This window comes from Aphidius gifuensis, linkage group LG6, assembly GCF_014905175.1.
Source record: "Aphidius gifuensis isolate YNYX2018 linkage group LG6, ASM1490517v1, whole genome shotgun sequence".
Classification (NCBI taxonomy): Eukaryota; Metazoa; Arthropoda; class Insecta; order Hymenoptera; family Braconidae; genus Aphidius; species Aphidius gifuensis.
In genome coordinates, this window is record NC_057793.1 from 7,606,641 (window position 1) to 7,625,692 (window position 19,052).

The window sequence follows — 19,052 nt, forward strand, 5'->3', positions numbered from 1 at the left end:
AATCCAGGATATATAGTACTTTTTGTATTATTAATAATGAGCTTTCACATTTTCATACAGATTTTTTTGAATAATTTTTTTTTTACCAGGTTTGTTTGATGAATTTTATTAATTAAAATTGAAAAATTAATATTAAAAAATAAATAATTACTTTTCATTGATAATTAAGCTCCTTTCTGATGGACTTTTTTTTTTTTTTTTATAGCCTCAGGTAAGTGTGAGAAAAAGCTTTCATTATCACACGAAGCTTGATTGGATTAATTAAATTCATTATCAGATATTGAATTTAAATGCTACATCTGCTGGTGACTTTGAAAACTTATTATACAGCTGACAGAGCTGCGCGCGCTACTCTTTTAAGTGCAACAAAAAAAAAAGTGCATAAAAGAAGAGAGACAGAGAGTTGCAGAGAGTTGAAAAAAAAAAAAAAGAAAGGAGAGAACCAGTGAGCAACTCTCTCTCCTGCAAGTTGCAAGTGCTTTGATATAAGTCAAAGAAAGAAATTCAGGAGAGAAAAATATCGACTGTCACTTGACTTTATCATTATAATACAAAAATCTTGTTTCTCTCGAGTGGGAATTTAAAGAGAGACACATCAATAAAAAATTTATAATAATAAAAATAATTAATTACTTTGTATTTAGTTGCCAACTGCAACTGTTATAACTTGCAAATTGCAATGACTTATTTAGTCCAATCACCAGATATTTATTTTCAATTAGTTTTATAAATTTATTATAGAAAAAAAAAAAAAAATAAAATTTACTTGTCAAGTTATGATATATTTGTGTAAATTATTTAAATGTAAATTTAATCAAGATCAATATTTAAATATTAAAAAATATATAATTCATCACAGAAGTATATTTTGGAAGAAAAAAATTTAATTTAACAATATAAAATTTTTTGTTGTTATTATTAGTTTATATATTTATTTTTGCATCACATATACTGACTTTAACTTGTCATACTTGTCAGTTGACGTGAAAGTGATAACACTTGATTAATTATAATTCAACAAGATGGGACTTGATAAATTAGTCTATTGGTTAGTAAATTTATTTCAATAAATTATATTTAATAATATATTACAGTATTTTTTTTAAATAATAATTTTCATTGTTGTTTTTTTTTTTTGTTAAGGTATCAAAAAAAAATTGGAACATATGACAAGCAACAGTGGGAAAGAACTGTAGAGCAGAGAATTTTTGGTGGTTTAACAAATGTTCCAATGAGAACAGCTAAATTAAAGACTGAATTTATTGATGTTGATCTTGTTAGGGGTAAATTTATATTTTATTTAAATAATATACTAATTAATACTTTTGTAGTAAATATTATTGCATCTATTTTAAATTGTTTAAAATATAACGGTTTATTTATTGTTTATAAAAAAATGTTTATTTTTAATTTAAATAGGTTCCTCGTTTCCCAAGGCCAAAGCTAAACATGGTCTTGTCACGGTTACATGGTTGGCTGTTAAACAACTTGTATTTCTTCCATTTTACAAAAACTGGTGGATTCAACAAACAAGTTTTAAAATATTTTTATTATTTTTTTTTTTATATTGTTTACAAATTTTTAATATTTATATTTATCTTGGAGGTGCAAAAGACACAAATGATACAAATGTAAGTTTTTTCTTTTTTTTTTTTGCAAAAATAATAAACAAATTTAAATGAATTATTATTTAATTTTAGATGGTAACAATGACAGAAGTTTTAATGCCAGTTGTTATGATGTTTATATTGTGCACTGTTCATTCACAAATAGTGTCAACAAATTCAGATCCAATAACGGTAAATGGACATAAAAGATCACGTATGAGAAGATCAAGAAATGAAAGAAATCGTTCTGGTAAATTAAGAACAAGAAGAAATCCACGTTATACTGATCAAGAAATATCAACACAAGATATATCAATTTTAAATGAATCATCTGGTAAAATATATCCAACAAATGTTACAGCATCTGTTAAATTTTCTAAAAAAGTTTGTATCAATATGAAAGTGTTGACAGCAACTGGTACATCAGAAAAATTACAGGTTATTTAATTTAATTACCTTATTATCATTTTTTATTATTGTTATTTATTTATTTATTTATATATTATTTTATAAACAGGTAGAAAGAATTGTTGCTAATTCAAGATTACCAAATAACGAGACAATTGTTAAAACAACTGTTGATATTGATGTTCCTTCATGTTCAAAAATAACTGAAGAAAAAGAAATTATTGAAAAAATAAATAATGACAAAATACAATCAAGTAAATAATATTTTTTTAATTTTTTTATAATTATTATTTATAATACAATCAAGTAATAATAATAATAATTTTTAATTAAGGTATTGATACAACAATAATTAAAGAAGAAAATACAGATATAGTTCAACAAGATGATGATGGTTTTGAAAGTTTAAATGGAAATTTATCAAGTGACAATGATCCATTAATTTTATCAACTCAAACATCATTAGAAAATGATGATTTATTAGTCAACAAAGAATTATTAATAAATAAAGAAACAAGAAATTCATCAACAGATAATTCAAATAATTGTTTAGATGTTAATATTGGAATTAGTAATTGTCTAGGTAAAACAAGTACACCAGAAAAAAAACAATGTGAAAGTGAAGAAGAGGGTGAATGTGAAGATGGTGGTACAAATCAATTAACTGAAGCAACAACATCAGCAACTGAATGGCTTGGTGTTACAACAAATAGTGATGATTGTAGTTACAGGTATAATTTTAAAAATTATATTTTTACTTTATTGAATTAACTATAAATAAATAATAATCTTTTTTATTTTTTTTTTTTAGTTCTGATATTAATGAATCTGAGGGACATAGTGAAACAAATAATTTTGGATATGGTGAGTTTGTTGAACATCCATTTTCATGGGACCTCGATCTTCAACCATCAATTCTTCTTAATTCGAGTTGTACGGCATCTGATCGAGGTATATTGTCTATAATTTTTTGACAAAACACCCATTTATTTAATTTATATTATTAAATTTTTTATATACATATTTATAAATAATATATTATTCAAAGTTTCATGCACAATTTGGACAAGAGGAGATATTAAAAAAGCTGAATTATCTGTTCTTGATATTAGTTCATCAATAATTGCTAAAGCTGAATCAATGCCTGAAAGTATGGATTATTTTTATGGTGGACTTGTTTTATCAATAATACTTGCAGTTATACCATCAATAAGAAGATTAAGTGATTATTTTAGTTCTGATATTACAAATAATTTGGTTAATGATAATTTTGGTATTTTTGAATTTGCTGGTATTAATTTACAAATGTATACTAATTTTATTTGTAAAATTATTGATGTTGCATTTGGTAGTACTCTTTGGTATGTTGATATTATTTTATAATTAAAAATACTATGTTTTAGTTGATGCATATGTAATTATAAATTTTTGTTTTTTTAACAACAGGGAAAGAACGGTATTGGTTATTCTTTCATTTGAAAGATTTATACTTTCTTGTTTATTGTTTTTTCTACTTGGAGTTGCTGAACGTACATTTAAACAAAGATTGTTATATGCTAAATTATTTTCACATTTAACATCATCAAGACGTGCAAGAAAATCTGAATTACCACATTTTCGTCTTAATAAAGTTAGAAATATTAAAACATGGCTCAGTGTCAGATCATATTTGAAGGTAAATTTTATTAATTGTTGTTTTTTTTTTTCCATTCAAATGAATGTATTAAAAATATCTATTTGATTATTTGTTTTTAGAGAAGAGGACCTCAACGTTCAGTTGATGTTATTGTTTCAGCTGTATTTATTGTAACTTTATTGTTACTTTCATTTGTAAGTCTTGAATTAATAAAAGATTTAGAAAGCTTACAATCACGATATAATATTGAAGCACTATTTTGGAGTTTTACACTTGGTATTTATATACTGAGGTTCATGACACTTGGAACAAAAATTAATAAAAAATATAGAAATTTATCTGTTTTAATAACAGAACAGGTAAGTAATTTTTTTCTATTTTTTTCTACTTAAAAAAAACAACAACAACAACAATCATTAATATTTTTAATTTTTAGATAAATCTTTATTTACAAATTGAACAAAAACCACATAAAAAAGATGAACTAACAGTTGCAAATAGTGTTCTAAAATTAGCTGCTGATTTAATTAAGGTAACTCAATCAATAATAAATTATTCATTTTTTTAAATTAATAGTATTTTTATTTTATTTATTTCAGGAACTTGAAAGCCCATTTAAAATATCTGGACTATCTGCAAATCCATATTTGTATACAATAACTAAAGTTGTTTTACTTTCTGCATTGTCTGGTGTTCTATCCGAATTACTTGGTTTCAAATTGAAACTTCACAAAATTAGCATTAAGTAGTTGACAAAGTGATAATAAAATTCATCGATTATAAGTCTTTATTATTATTTTTTTTTTATTATCATATATAAATTAATGATGTGATTGAAGCATCCAGTGATTTAATTTTTTTTTTTTTTTTTTGTTATGTTATTTAATCTAGATACGTACTTGAAATTTTTTTTTTATTTTTTGTTGTTTGTTTTAAATTATTATACAAGTAAATATATATATATTTTTTTTTTGTGTTATAGATAATTTTATATTGAATATTTCAATATAAAAATTATAGAATAATTATTAGAATAATAAGACTATGCATTTTTTAAATAGAACACATGACTGTTACGATTGTTTATTGTAAATACCTATATAAAAAAAAAAATGCTAAATATATATGTATGTAAAACTTGACACCTTGTTTTATATTCAAAAAAAAAAAAAAATTATTCATTTTTTCTTTTTAATTTAAATTTATTCAATCAAGTACATTTAACTAATTTTTTTCTTTATTAATTTATTGCACTTTTTGTTTACAAATTTAATTTCAAATTGGAAAATTTTCTTGGCTTTAATTGAATATGAATAATTATAAAAATTAAATTATTTATAAAAATCAAAAAACAGCATGATTAAATTTAACAAAATAATTATTTAATATATTGATTAGTTTATAAATAAGTAAATAACAATAAAATTTAAATTTTTAAATTTAAAATATTTCTAGACTATTATTTTTTCTATATACATCTATAATAAAATAATTAAACTGGAACTTTTAATTAAAATCATAGTAATAGTAATAGTAATTATTTTTCTTGGAATTTATTAGTTCAGTATTTCGCCGTTGGTTGGTGCTTGAGCGCTCAATTCAGTATGACTGAATTTACTTCAAGTAAGCAACAAATGCCAGGCAAAATACCAAGTGAAGCTAGAAGAGAGAGGCTCAATTGTATATACTAGATAAATAAACAGTTAATATATATACATACTTAGATGGTGATTCATATTAATTTAGATAAATAATTTTCAATATACGTCTTGTTTATTAATTTTTTAAAACCATTTTCAAATTTAAATTATTCAAAAAATCTTTGGTGATTAATCATAATTATTGGACAATATAATATTCAGCCTGGCTGTGTTTGACCTAGACCTAATTTTTCCTCGTGGCAATGCCTTTGCCAGAGGATTGTTTATACGATGGAGCAAGGATGTTCGAGGGAATATCTGATTATTTTGGTCTACAAGTTGATCAGGTTACGTTTTAAAATTATTATACTAATCTTTTGTTTGTTTATTTACTCATTTTATATTTATCTTTAATTTTCATTTTAAATTATTGTCTATGTGCTTATTTACTTTTATATATTTATCTTTTTTTTTTTATTTTCATTTTGAGTGCTGTTTATTGTGATGAGCCACATGCAAAAACCTGTTGCAAATTTTTTTTTTTCTTAATTTTTATATCTAGATTTTTAAATAAAAAAATTAGGTTTTTTTAGTTATGATAAAAATTTAGTTTTAAGATTTATTTATCTATTTTTTATGACATCCTGGTGACTTGATAAAAATTACATGATTATTTTAACTAAAAAAAAAATATATTTTTTTAAAAATATTAGTTAAATTTTTAAAATAATTTTCCCACGTTTTTTATCTACTTGTATATTTTTTTTTTCTTTTTTTTTTTTTTTTTTTTTTTTAATTTTAAAGATAAAAATTAAATACATTTATATACTGATAAAAAAGTCTAGTTGTCTATTTAAAAAATACAAACAAATATAAAAACTGTCAGGAAAATGTTTACTATTTTTTTTTTTAAATTAAATGTTATCAATAGAAGTTGACAAAATTTGTATACATTAAATATTTATATATTTTAGTGAAATTAAAAAAAAAATAACAACGTGATAAAATTCATTGTATAATTATATTTTTAAATACTACATAAATATTCCAATTATTATTTTTAGAAAATAAATAATCTATTTATTTATCATTACCAAAATATTCTCCAAATTATTTTTCAGCTTCTTTTTATTATGTATAATTATAAAATATATTTATACCAAGTGGCACGTGCGCTCATAAATTTGCGCATTCAATAACAAAAAAAAAAAAAAAAAAACAACAAATGTTTTAAATTGGGATATTAAATTTTTTAAATATATCAATCAGTTTATGGATTTTATTTACGTCAATGAGTTGAAGATAAATGCTTTTAAAATTTATGACTAGTCATTTTACGCATCTTGATAAACATCATTGAGCTATATAGTTAATTAAAATAAATATATCAAAGAATATATATAAAGACACTCTTTTATTAGTACATGAATGATTTTTTTTTTTTTTTACACTTGACATCTTTTGTTATATTTTTTAGATACTTATGTAAATTTTCTTTTTTTTTTTTAAGACAATGAATAAAGCCTTTCAACGATAAAAATGCTGATGCATAAATAATTTAAATTCATAATAATTTTTAATTTTATTGTTATTTAATTTCTTTTTTTTTTACAGGTAAATTTTGTCGTCAGTCAGTTTACTGGATTGTTCTTGGCAAGTTACTTCAGAACATCATTAAAACTAGAAAATGTAACTCCAATAGTACGTCACACGTATGGCCTTGTTGTTGGTCTCTTCATGGGTTACTTTTGCTTTGGCAAGTAAGCTAAATCTTTCTAATTCACAATATTTAATTGATGTATTTATTAAATTTTTTTTATTTATAGACAGGCTGTTCATCTAGCTGGACTTCCAGCAATATGTTATATTGCAATACGTACACAAAATCCACATATTGTACAGAGGTATATATTTTACAATATTCAATACATTTTTTTTTTTTTTTCTTATTTCATTTATCAGCTATTAGTTTTATTTTATTTCCGTGTTTTATCATCCGAAAACAGAATATCCTAATTAATAATTTCGTCCAAAATAAAACAAACATCATGTAGCTCGGTGTTGTTGGTATAAAAAGCCATGAGATATTTGAAATTCAAATGAATAATTATGAAAATAATATACAAGCATAGTTTAACATGTCGACATAATGATGATTATGATGATTTAAAATTTGTCGAAAAATAATTATGACAAGAGTATGATCAGCACGATAAATAAATAAATATTCCATTTAAAAATTTATTTATTTTTTTTTTTTTGCAAATTTACTATTATCCATATATCTTGGATAAATTGAAAATTAATTTATTTAAAAATTAATTAATTCATCATCGTATTGTAATGACTCGCTGTTATTATTATTTCAAATTTAATTTTCATTAATATTTTCATCTTTTAAATGTATTTTATTAAATGTTTATTTTATTTATTCAAATAAGTAATGTGTATGAAATTTTTTTTGTTCAATTCAACAAGGGTTGTCTTGGTGTTAGCTCTTGGATATCTATCCTGTGTTCATATCTATCGACAACTGTATGATTACACATCTTACACACTAGATATTACAGGTAATTTAATTTTACATAATTTATAATTTTTTTTCTATAGAAATCAATATAATTTAATATATTTTTTTGTCAGCACCATTGATGGTAATTACTCAAAAAGTAATAAGTCTTGCATACAGTATTCATGATGGATCATCACGTGATGAATTAGAACTAACACCTCTTCAACGTCATCAGGCTGTTAAAAAAATACCAACAGTACTTGAATTTTTTGGTTTTATTTTTCATTTTCAAGCACTCTTGGTAGGACCTGTTATTTTTTATCGTGATTATATTGAATTTATTTATGAAACAGGATTTAAAGATGGTGAAAAATTTTCAGTAAGTATTAAAAAATTAAAACAAAAAATATAACAACTTATTTCTAGTTGAACAAAACTTTTTTTTTTTTTTAAAATTATACCTTGTATTTTTATTTTTTTACTAAAATTATTCTCACCATATGATTTCATTTTTCTTTACACATGAAATACTCGAAATTTTTTATCAAATCATAATATTATTTTTAGAATTTTTATCATGACTCGTTGAATAATACTGATCAAATGATTTTGGAGCCTTCACCAATACCAGTTGTTGTTAAAAAAATTATTTCTAGCATAATCTGTGCAATATTATTTATCTCATTACTTCCTGTATTTCCAATTCAAAAAGTCAAAGGTAAATATTTATCTATAAAATTTCAAAATTTTCAAATAATTTTTGTTTAAGTTACAAAATTAAATATCAATTATTGTTTTTTTTTACTAAAAAATAGAAAAATAAGAGTAGTAAATATTCATTTTACATAATGAAAATTAATTTATTTTCAGATGATGATTTTTTACAATCATCTACTCTGTACAAAATTATGTACCTGATTATTTCAACGACAATTGTGCGTTTTAAATATTATTACGCGTGGTTGTTTGCTGATGCGGTATGTAATAATTCTGGACTTGGTTTCAATGGTATTGATGCTGATGGTAAACCACACTGGGATAAATTTTCTAATATTGATATTTTTAAATTTGAGGTAATAATAATTAAAAATTATTCTATTTATTTTAAATTAGCTTGCATAATAAATACAACTTTGAGTTTATATTTTGAAAATGTTATTTATAAATTAATTTTATTTAGTTATCAACAAATTTACGAGAATCTATAGAAGCTTGGAATAAAGGAACAAATCGTTGGTTAAGAATGGTAGTGTATGAAAGAACAAGTAAATATCAAACTATCATGACTTTTTTTCTTTCTGCACTTTGGCATGGTTTTTATCCTGGCTATTATTTAACATTTGCTGGTGGTGCCTTGTTTACATTTTCTGGACGAGCTGTAAGTTTTAATAAAAAATAATAATAAAAATATTTTATTTATCTATCTAAAAATAATTTTTTTTCCATTTAGATTCGACAAACACTAAGACCATATTTTTTAGGATCAAAAATTTTAAAAATTATTTATAAAGTACTTACATTTATAACTACACGTATTGTTATGGCTTATCTTACATTTAGCTTTGTTTTGCTTGAATTTACACCAAGTATTCGAGTTTACTTGTGAGTTTAAAATTAATTTTTATTTTATAATTACATATACAATTTAAAAAATATTGTTTTTTTATTTTATTAACAGATCAATGTACCTGATACCACATCTTTTGGGTTTGACTGCAATTTTTTTACTACCATTACTTCCAATTGGAAAATTAAAAAATACACAATATCAGTTAAGAAATTTATCAAATGATATTAAAAATGAACAAAATATTAATAACGAATTGAAAATTAATAACAATGGTTTTACCAAAGAAGCAAAATAAAAAAAATTTTTTAAATAAAAGTAAATACAATATTGAAAATTATTTAATTACATTTAATTCGTATTTAGTACTTCGTTCAGCTCAATTAAAATTCAAAAACTTTAAACAACCTTCTCAACTAATTTTATCTATTTTTTTTTATTTATATTTTTTTATCAATAATTATTCCATTTAATTATTTATCACAAATAATAATCGTGAATGTATAACAGTCATTTAAACAGACAGGTGTTAAAATATATATTGCGAAGCAAAAGTCACGACAGGCAACCCTCAGCTCTTTCCCATCCTAAGTTTGATATATTTTTTTTGATGAAATTACTATAATTAATTTTTTTTCTTATATATATTCGTTAAATCTTATTTCTATTTTTTTTTGGGTTTAAAAAAAAAAATATTTATTTTATAATATTAGAATTTTAATTTGCCAAAAAAAGTTCAGTGTTTTTTTATTCATATTTAAAATTAAAAATATTTGATATTTCAAAGAAAAATACAGTATAGTTGTTTATTTCAAACAAATCAAAAAATAAGATAAATACAAGAAATAAATTTAATTTTTTAATCAGCTTATAATAGTTATACCCATCGTATGAAACTATAACAGACATACAATTACAATTAATTGAATATGTATTCAATAACAATTATATTTGAATAATAAATTTATTATTTATTTTTTTAAATTTTAATATATAACATTTTTGGACGATTATACGTGCGTCAATTGAAACATCATTAATAAACAATCGAAATATATTAATTAACCAATATATTTTATAAATATCATGATAATGAAATTGTAATTTTATCTGATGGTATTATTCTTATTTACTACCCTTTTTCCGGAGAATATTTATAAGTCATTATTACGCATCAAAAGTATAATAATAATAATAACAAAGAGACCTTTACTTTTTACAATTTCATATTATGATTCTATATAATATAAACTTTTTACTTATTACCGTTGATATTTATTTGAACATTGATAATTAATCATTAAAACCAAAAACATGTACTTGCACATTTCCAACATTGACGGCAATCTCCTTTGGAGAAACATGCAGTTGCGTTGAGGCCATCGTCTTTTTTAGTATAGCACCACATTCTTAAAAGATCTGCACATGTTGTCCAGCATTTATTTTTTTCACATCCATACTCTACGCGACAGTTCCTAGCCTCGAGCGCCTCATTGCTCTGCGGACCACCCAAGTCTCGAACGGTTATTGAATTTACACAAAAAAGTGTACTCAAACCAAAAATTATTATTATTACGAATATTAATATGTTTTTCATCTGAAATTAATTATTTAAAAAAAAATTAAAAATATAATAAAATGATTAAATACTTATAATATAGATTATATTATTAAACTTACATTATTTAAGTTGGATATTTTTTTATTTTTCACAAGTTGATTCGGAAAATTAGTTATATATATAGTGAAAATGAGAATTTTTTAATTCATTATATACTCGAAGAACATTAGCGATTATGAATAATTAAATTTCGCAAATTACGAACGAAAATAGAGTGCTTTTTAATGATGATAAAAAAAAAATAATGAAAATAATTATTGTTAATTAGCTGATAAAATTTTTCTATTGCATCGACGCAAATAAAATGAGACTAACAATATATTATTATTATTATTATTATTATTATTATTATTATTATTATTATTATTATTATTATTATTATTATTATTATACTTTTAATGTCACATATTATAAGTATTTAGCGGAAAAAGGGTAGTAGATAAGAATACCGTCAGATAAAATTACAATTTAATAAGTAGGATATTCATAAAAATTCAAAATGTTTATTAATGATGTTTCAATTGATGTTGGTAATCAGCAAATAATCTTCCAAAAATGTTAAATTAAAACTTTAAAAAATATTGTAAACTGTAAAAATAAATAATAAATTTATTATTCAAACATAATTGTTGTTGAATATATATTCAATTAATTGTAATTGTATGTCTGTTATGGTTTCATACGATGGGTATAACTATTATAAGCTAATTAAAAAATTAAATTTATTTCTTGTATTTATCTTATTTTTTGATTTGTTTGAAATAAACAACTACTGAATTTTCCTTTGGAATATCAAATATTGTTAATTTTAAACATAAATAAAAAACCACTGAACTTTTTTTGGCAATTAAAATTGTAATATTATAGAAAAAATATTTTTTTTTTTAAATTGAAAAAAATTAAAATACAAATTAACGAATAAGTACAAGAAAAAAAATTAATAGTTGGGAAGGTTGTTTGAAGTTTTTAAATTTTAATTGAACTGAACGACGTAATAATATTTCTCAATTATTATTGTTTTTCATTATAACAAAATATATAAACTAATAAAAAATAAAATTACGATGAAAATTTACTACCCTTTTTCCGGAGAATCTTTAATATATATATAACAATAAAATGTAAAAGTATGATAATAATAATAACAACAACAACAATAATAATAATAATAATAATAATAATAATAATAATACTAATAATAGTAATAATAATAATTTGCCGTTTTGTCAATTATAATTATATGATATGTACCTATATATAAATTTTTAATAAAAAAAACATTAATTTTCTGGTGAAGGTTTTTTAATAATTTAATACGACTAATAATTCATATTTCATATGCCACGATGGAGTATTTAGAATACTGTTATCTGAAATAAAGAAAAATATATAAATAATATTTGATGATTCACCGGAGAAAAATCTAAAATTTTTATTTTTTTTTCTAATGTTATTATATAAAAAAAAAAAAATAGAAATGAAAAAATATTATTTTCGTTACGATATAAAAAATTCCAAATTAATAATCGAAAAATATTTAAAAAAAAATAAAAAAAAAAGTTATCATGTTGCTGAATAAATTTTTTAATGGTATTTTAATATGGATAAATAAAGTCAAATTATCAGACTAAATATTTTATAATAATAATTAAAGTATTTTTTTTTTAAATTGCAGTTTTATCGATGCGATAGTCAAATTGTTGTCAAACATTGTATATAACAGTAATATGTGATTGTTTTACTTTTCATTCAATAAAGTTATGCAAAAACTAATTGATAGCGTAAATAAAAAAAAAAATTGGCTTGACAATGAAATTTTATTTTTTTATGATTGTTTTGTTAGATTATTAAAACTGGGTGACCTTGAGTTCATTCATTATTGATCAAGAGGCACCATATGTTAGTGCTTCGAGTAAGGCATGAAAAAAAAACATGATTGTGTGAAAAATAAATATTTTTAATTACCTTTTTTTATTCTTGACGATAATTGAGTGAGCTAATTTGTACTGGTGAAAGTCAGATTTGTATTTCAACAAAAGTTAAAATCAAAAATAGTTTACTCCAAATTTTTAATTTATACAATACTTTGTTATTATTATTATTGAAGTACAAATTCTGATTTTATCAACATAGATTGATAGATTCACATAGCTTATTTAAAGATAAATCTAACTATATATGCATATTTCGTTTTTTTTTTTTTTTTTATATTTATTATTCCATTTATAACACATCAATTACATTAGATACAATTCTAGTTAAAATATGTTGTTTTGAATTCAATTTATATCACATGGTGCTTCAAAATTCATGATACAAAATATTTATCAATCTTTTATGTATGCGTATTAATAAAAATTGACAACTATCGATAATTATAAGTTTAGCAAGCCAATTATAATTCTACACGCAATAAATATAGTTAAACATCTTATTCGTCTTATTAGTATTGTGCGTAAAATGATGGAAAAAAAAAAAATTAATTGCTAGTTTAATTGAACAAATTTATTTATTTGATAATAAGTAATTTAAAAAATTATGCCTGACCAAGCCAATGCCACTATATGTATTTAGTTGAGCGGTTTAATTCACTAGTATACGTTTATGATGTTTATTAGTATGTCAAGGTCAACAATATTTATATCACACACAATAACTTCAGATACAGATTTTAAAATTATCATTATTATTATTTCTCAAGCACAAATCAAACTCGGCGAGCAAATTTAAGATAAACACTATGAATGCGATCAATTAATTTGAATCGAAAATTTATAATTTCAAAAATTAAGGTTATTAAACTAATTGCAAGACCAATACCAAGTAATAAAAAACAATTAGAATAATTAAGTCGCTCGAAGACAAATGAGTTGGATCCAATACTGCAAAACTAAGTTGAAGCTGAATTGAAGTCTCTGGTAGTACATATACATGAGAAGGATTAAATTTCGTATTTACTGTTGAAGGATCCATTACCATCAATAATGCCATTTTTTTATTTTTACCGTTTATTAAATCTTGGAGTTGTTTTTCATACTTAATACGTTCAAGTTCTTTATAATGTTCAAATGTTTTATTTCCAATGAATAAACTTTTTGTATCTTTTAAACCACCAAGTGTTATTCCTGATTTATTTAATCCTTTTATTGTGCGAATTTTATTATTAGATTTGATATTTACCATTTCACGTAGAGATATTAAAGATATTTGTGCTATCATAAAAGCGAATATAAACCAAAACATGAGAAATATTATGAATGAAAATCTGAGTGGTCTTCTATTGTATGGTATGCCAAGAAGAACAGCGAATATTTCAAATAATGAAATTTCATGGAATAATATAAACTTGACAATTATTGGAAATAATATAACAGCAGTTATTGAAATCCATTGTTCTTTTCCGAAAGGAAATGTTATAATTCTCAGTTTTTCAGATTGGACTGGTACAAGCCAAACAAATTGTACAACATCATGAGGAATTGTGTAATCAATATCAAATGTTGGTTGCCATGTGATACCACCAATGACAATATCATAGGACCTGTTGCTGTCAAATGAATTAGCAATTCTTTGTGTTTTTGTATCATTTTCAGTTCCTGGGATTTCCGATAAATTAATTGTAAAATTTAGATGATTTGCGACAACTCGTAATATCGATAAATCAATACCTTTATATTCAAGCTTATTATTATTTTTTTGTTTAACAGCATACATGTACGGTTCATTATTCAAATAGCCAACATTTACAGAACAATTATTCATTTTCATTGGTTCAAATAACGTAATATTTATTATCCATTTTCCATTTTGACATTGGCCAACAATCACTGGGTCCATTGGTTCTCTGAGTATATTTGGTTTAAATTCATTACTATTCATTGCTAGATAATAATTTTCAACAAAACCAATTATAACAATATTTGCTATTTTTTTAATCCATAATAATTTAGTCAGTATATTTGATTCTTCGATGAATAATTTTTTATTTTTAAAATGATCAACTAAGAATACTGTATATGTCGATCCACGACTACTAATTTGATGAATTTTTATTTGAAAATCATCAAGATCATTATGGTTTCTCAATAAAATAAAAATATTCATTCTTGTTTTTTTCATATTATTTTGACCGTTGTAGTCTTCAGTAAATACAAATGTTGGGTAACTTTTTTGTATTTCTTCCAAGTAAATATTTGACATTTTAACGTGTTTATTCAGAATAACTGTAATGATTTTTGGCTGTTTCTTCAAGTGAGAGGTCACAAAATCATCAAGACAAGCTTGTAATAAATCTTTATTCTTGATTACTTCACTTTTTGTTGAAACATCATTGAGTCCAAATTTACTTGCTAGTTTATATTTTAAATTTTTTGAATCTAATTCTGTACAAGATATTAATTTACTTGATGTCACTATGAAAAGTAACAATCGCACGTTGATGAAAATCATTTTGTTGACTGTATAAAAAAACAATTTATATTTTTTTGGTCATTAAATGTCCAATGAAGTTTTATATTTTTATATGATTCTTTGTTGTGTCAAGTTAAAATTGCGTGTAATCCCTTAATGAATTCAAGGCTTTTTCATTATTGATTATTTATTTGCATATAGTTTGTTTGTTCATATAATATATATGAGAAAAAATGATATTACCATAAATTCGTATATTTATATATTTCAAAATGTCTTGAATGAAGAAAATACGTTAACACGTATATATAGTTAAAATGTTGTTATAATTGTTTGATTCACTAATTATTGTATTAAAACAATTTCATATTATGTATGACGTAAGTGTGTCGCGCAACAACCTGCAAAACAAAAGAAATTAATTATTCAAAATTTACACTTCATATTCCAAGCAAATTGATATATATATAGGTATATAATTTATTTTACGTATGTAAATCAACCCTTGAGATATCCTCGGAATATTCTTCTTATTGTGGAGACTAATATAATAAAGTTTATAATCTTTTTATTCAACCAAGATATTATTTTTTTTATACACACCGTAATTATATGTATGACAAATTTATAGACATGTTTTATACAGCCTGGCAACGTTTTAGATCTGTATATACATTGAGGCAGGCATGCGCGAACATGAGATTCATGTAAACATATATCTGACCGCGACAACGCGTTATCATTTGCACTCTTTTGCATATGATATCATACATATATAGAAGTACTACCTATATATGTATGCTTGGAACAACATGTGAACCTGCACTGTACGTATATTACGATTTTTATAGTAAAATATGGTACATCTTATTTTTTTTTCAAGTACTACGTATTTTATCAGGCGAACAAGTTAACAATAATAATAATTGCAAAATTATAGTTTGTTAGTTTTTATATTAAACGCAATTTTTTTTTTTTTTTTTTTTTTTAAGCTACAAATTGAAACATATACTAAAATTTTATTCTAATCATTCTTATTAGAGTCATATATAATATTTAAAATTTACACAATGAAATATTTTTTTTGTTAATGCCAATTTTTGATAATTTTAAAAAATAAAATGAATAAAAATAATATTATTAAATAAATTTTATTATTTAAATTTTATTATTTGATTGCAATATCGCAATCAAATAATAAAACAATGATTGGCCGAGTGAATCAAGATGACTATACATGTCATGTCCCTGAGTAATTAAAACGTTTGACTTATTATTTTTATCGAATTCCATTTGCAAAATCTCTAAAAATATTGCTTTAAATGACGTTGAGAAATTTGTTGTTGATAATTTTAAAAATGATAAATATAATGGCGCCAAAAGAATCATTGATTTCATATACAATCAGATCTCGAGGTATGGAATTTTTTTTTTCTCATATACATCTCGTATACATACAAGTATACAGGTGGTAATTGCCGTGGTAATTCGGAAAAATAAAATTATGGTGATACTGAAATTTTTCAACAATCTTATGTTGTTTCCAAAATAATCTTGTTGTTTTTGAAAAATAGAAAAATATCCAACGTAAATAAAGTAAGTATATATAATTCATATATAAAATTGATTACAATATTAAAATTTTAAATTTTCTTAAAATAATTAATTTCAGATGAAGAACATATTAATATTGGTATCAATGATGGTTTTTGATCCGAATACACTTTTTTGTCCAAATTCATTACTACAAAATTATAATGAAATTTCAAATGAATGTGTCAAAAGAGGATGGATGTAAAATAAATAAATAGTAAATATGGATGTAACTACGACAAAGGGAAATGTAGGGCAGGATGTGCAAATGCTTTTAAGATGTGGTGCTGGGCTAAAAACTCGACCGACTGTTCAAGTGTAGCTGAATGTCAGGACAAAGTCGATTGTAGTCCATGTTTGTATGTTTAGGTATATGTTTTTGGTTTTAACGGTTGATTATTAATGTTCAAATAAATATCAACATAAATATTACTATTGCGATATTATACTTTTAATGTTATATAATATTATAAATATTCTTCGGAAAAAGGGTAGTAAATAAGAATAATACCATCATATAAAATTACGATTCAATTCCCAGGATACATATTTATAAAATATATTGTTTAAATAATATTTAAATTGTTTATTAATGATGTTTCAATTGATGCTGTATAGCAAATAATATTCCAAAAATGTTATATTAAAATTTAAATAAATAATGTAAACTGTAAAAAATAAATTTATTATTATTTATTATTCAAACGTAATTGTTCTTGATTATTCACTCAAAGAACATTATCTACTATGAATAATTAAATTTTAAAAATTACGAATAAACATATATAGTGCATTGTATAATTATGATAAAAAAAAAAAACGAAAATAATTGTAAATTTTTAAAATTTCATTATACATAATCGCTAATATTTTTCCAGTATATAACGAATTGAAAATTATTGACGAAAATAATTATTGTTAATTAGCTGATAAAAATTTTTCTGTTGCATCGATGTATAATATTTAAAATTTACAAAATAAATGATCGGGAATGTATGATGAACATTTAATACACAGACAGATGTTTTTTTTTTTTAGTTATTTTTTTATATTTACATATATAGGTATCAAGGTTATAATAAATAATAATTGAAAAATATTATTACGTCGTTCAGCTCGATTAAAATTCAAAATAACTTTAAACAATTTTCCCAACTAATTTTATCTATTTTTTTTTATTTATATTTTTTTATCAATAGTTATTCCATTTAATTATTTATCGTGAATGTATAACAGTCATTTAAACAGACAGGTGTTTTTTTTTTTTTCCGTTTTTCATATAATATATATCAAGGTTTAAAATATATATTGCGAAGCAAAAGTCACGACAGGCAACCCTCAGCTCTTTCCCATCTGAGTTAGATATATTTTTTTTGATGAAATTACTATAATTAATTTTTTTTCTTATATATATTCGTTAAATCTTATTTCTATTTTTTTTTGGGTTTAAAAAAAAAATATTAATTTTATGATATTAGAATTTTAATTTGCCAAAAAAAGTTCAGTGTTTTTTTATTCATATTTAAAATAAACAATATTTGATATTCCAAAGGAAAATACAGTATAGTTGTTTATTTCAAACAAATCAAAAAATAAGATAAATACAAGAAATAAATTTAATTTTTTAATCAGCTTATAATAGTTATACCCATCGTATGAAACTATATATCAGACATACAATTACAATTAATTGAATATGTATTCAACAACAATTATATTTGAATAATAAATTTATTATTTATTTTTTTAAATTTTAATATATAATATTTTTGGAAGATTATACGTGCGTCAATTGAAACATCATTAATAAACAATCGAAATATATTAATTAACCAATATATTTTATAAATATCATGATAATGAAATTGTCATTTTATCTGATGGTATTATTCTTATTTACTACCCTTTTTCCGCAGAATATTTATAAGTCATTATTACGCATTAAAAGTATAATAATAATAACAAAGAGACCTTTACTTTTTACAATTTCATATTATGATTCTATATAATATAAACTTTTTACTTATTACCGTTGATATTTATTTGAAGATTGATAAT

The 19,052-nt window shown here is 22.4% G+C and overlaps 3 protein-coding genes across 5 annotated transcripts; 2 read left to right on the forward strand and 1 right to left on the reverse strand.

The window, feature by feature from the left end:
• The first annotated feature begins 443 nt into the window (after window positions 1-443).
• LOC122859254 (protein phtf) lies at window positions 444-5,097 on the forward strand. 2 transcript variants are annotated; one of them, XM_044162689.1, is made up of 12 exons: window positions 444-1,048; window positions 1,144-1,283; window positions 1,420-1,631; window positions 1,701-2,045; window positions 2,125-2,269; window positions 2,350-2,746; window positions 2,827-2,966; window positions 3,064-3,376; window positions 3,462-3,690; window positions 3,771-4,010; window positions 4,088-4,183; window positions 4,251-5,097. In XM_044162689.1, exons 1-12 carry the CDS (start codon window positions 1,023-1,025, stop codon window positions 4,398-4,400), a joined length of 2,433 nt encoding a protein of 810 aa, XP_044018624.1. In that variant the 5' UTR covers window positions 444-1,022; the 3' UTR covers window positions 4,401-5,097. The 2 variants fall into 2 exon arrangements, with proteins under 2 accessions (XP_044018624.1, XP_044018625.1); XM_044162690.1 differs by having other exon boundaries at window positions 2,827-2,879; window positions 4,251-4,788.
• Window positions 5,098-5,270: 173 nt separating this feature from the next.
• On the forward strand, window positions 5,271-9,707 carry LOC122859255 (lysophospholipid acyltransferase 2). 2 transcript variants are annotated; one of them, XM_044162691.1, is made up of 10 exons: window positions 5,271-5,638; window positions 6,906-7,051; window positions 7,118-7,195; window positions 7,770-7,861; window positions 7,935-8,182; window positions 8,371-8,521; window positions 8,674-8,876; window positions 8,984-9,181; window positions 9,254-9,405; window positions 9,482-9,707. In XM_044162691.1, exons 1-10 carry the CDS (start codon window positions 5,555-5,557, stop codon window positions 9,666-9,668), a joined length of 1,539 nt encoding a protein of 512 aa, XP_044018626.1. In that variant the 5' UTR covers window positions 5,271-5,554; the 3' UTR covers window positions 9,669-9,707. The 2 variants fall into 2 exon arrangements, with proteins under 2 accessions (XP_044018626.1, XP_044018627.1); XM_044162692.1 differs by lacking the exon at window positions 5,271-5,638 and having other exon boundaries at window positions 6,909-7,047; window positions 7,122-7,195; window positions 9,482-9,687.
• Window positions 9,708-13,176: 3,469 nt separating this feature from the next.
• LOC122859257 lies at window positions 13,177-16,050 on the reverse strand. Its single transcript, XM_044162693.1, has 2 exons — window positions 15,891-16,050; window positions 13,177-15,802 (listed from the first exon to the last, which is right to left on the reverse strand). The coding sequence occupies exon 2, from the start codon at window positions 15,438-15,440 to the stop codon at window positions 13,788-13,790; it is 1,653 nt and encodes a 550-aa protein (XP_044018628.1). The 5' UTR covers window positions 15,441-15,802; window positions 15,891-16,050; the 3' UTR covers window positions 13,177-13,787.
• Between the last annotated feature and the right edge of the window lie 3,002 nt (window positions 16,051-19,052).

Coding starts and splice junctions, on each gene's coding strand:
- LOC122859254 (XM_044162689.1), top strand. CDS start 1,023: ATGGGACTTGATAAATTAGTCTATTG. Junction 2,046..2,124: donor GTACATCAGAAAAATTACAG/GTTATTTAATTT, acceptor TTTTATAAACAG/GTAGAAAGAATTGTTGCTAA. Junction 2,747..2,826: donor AGTGATGATTGTAGTTACAG/GTATAATTTTAA, acceptor TTTTTTTTTTAG/TTCTGATATTAATGAATCTG.
- LOC122859255 (XM_044162691.1), top strand. CDS start 5,555: ATGCCTTTGCCAGAGGATTGTTTATACGATGGAGCAAGGATGTTCGAG. Junction 8,183..8,370: donor AAGATGGTGAAAAATTTTCA/GTAAGTATTAAA, acceptor TATTATTTTTAG/AATTTTTATCATGACTCGTT. Junction 8,877..8,983: donor TTGATATTTTTAAATTTGAG/GTAATAATAATT, acceptor AATTTTATTTAG/TTATCAACAAATTTACGAGA.
- LOC122859257 (XM_044162693.1), bottom strand. CDS start 15,440: ATGATTTTCATCAACGTGCGATTGTTACTTTTCATAGTGACATCAAGT.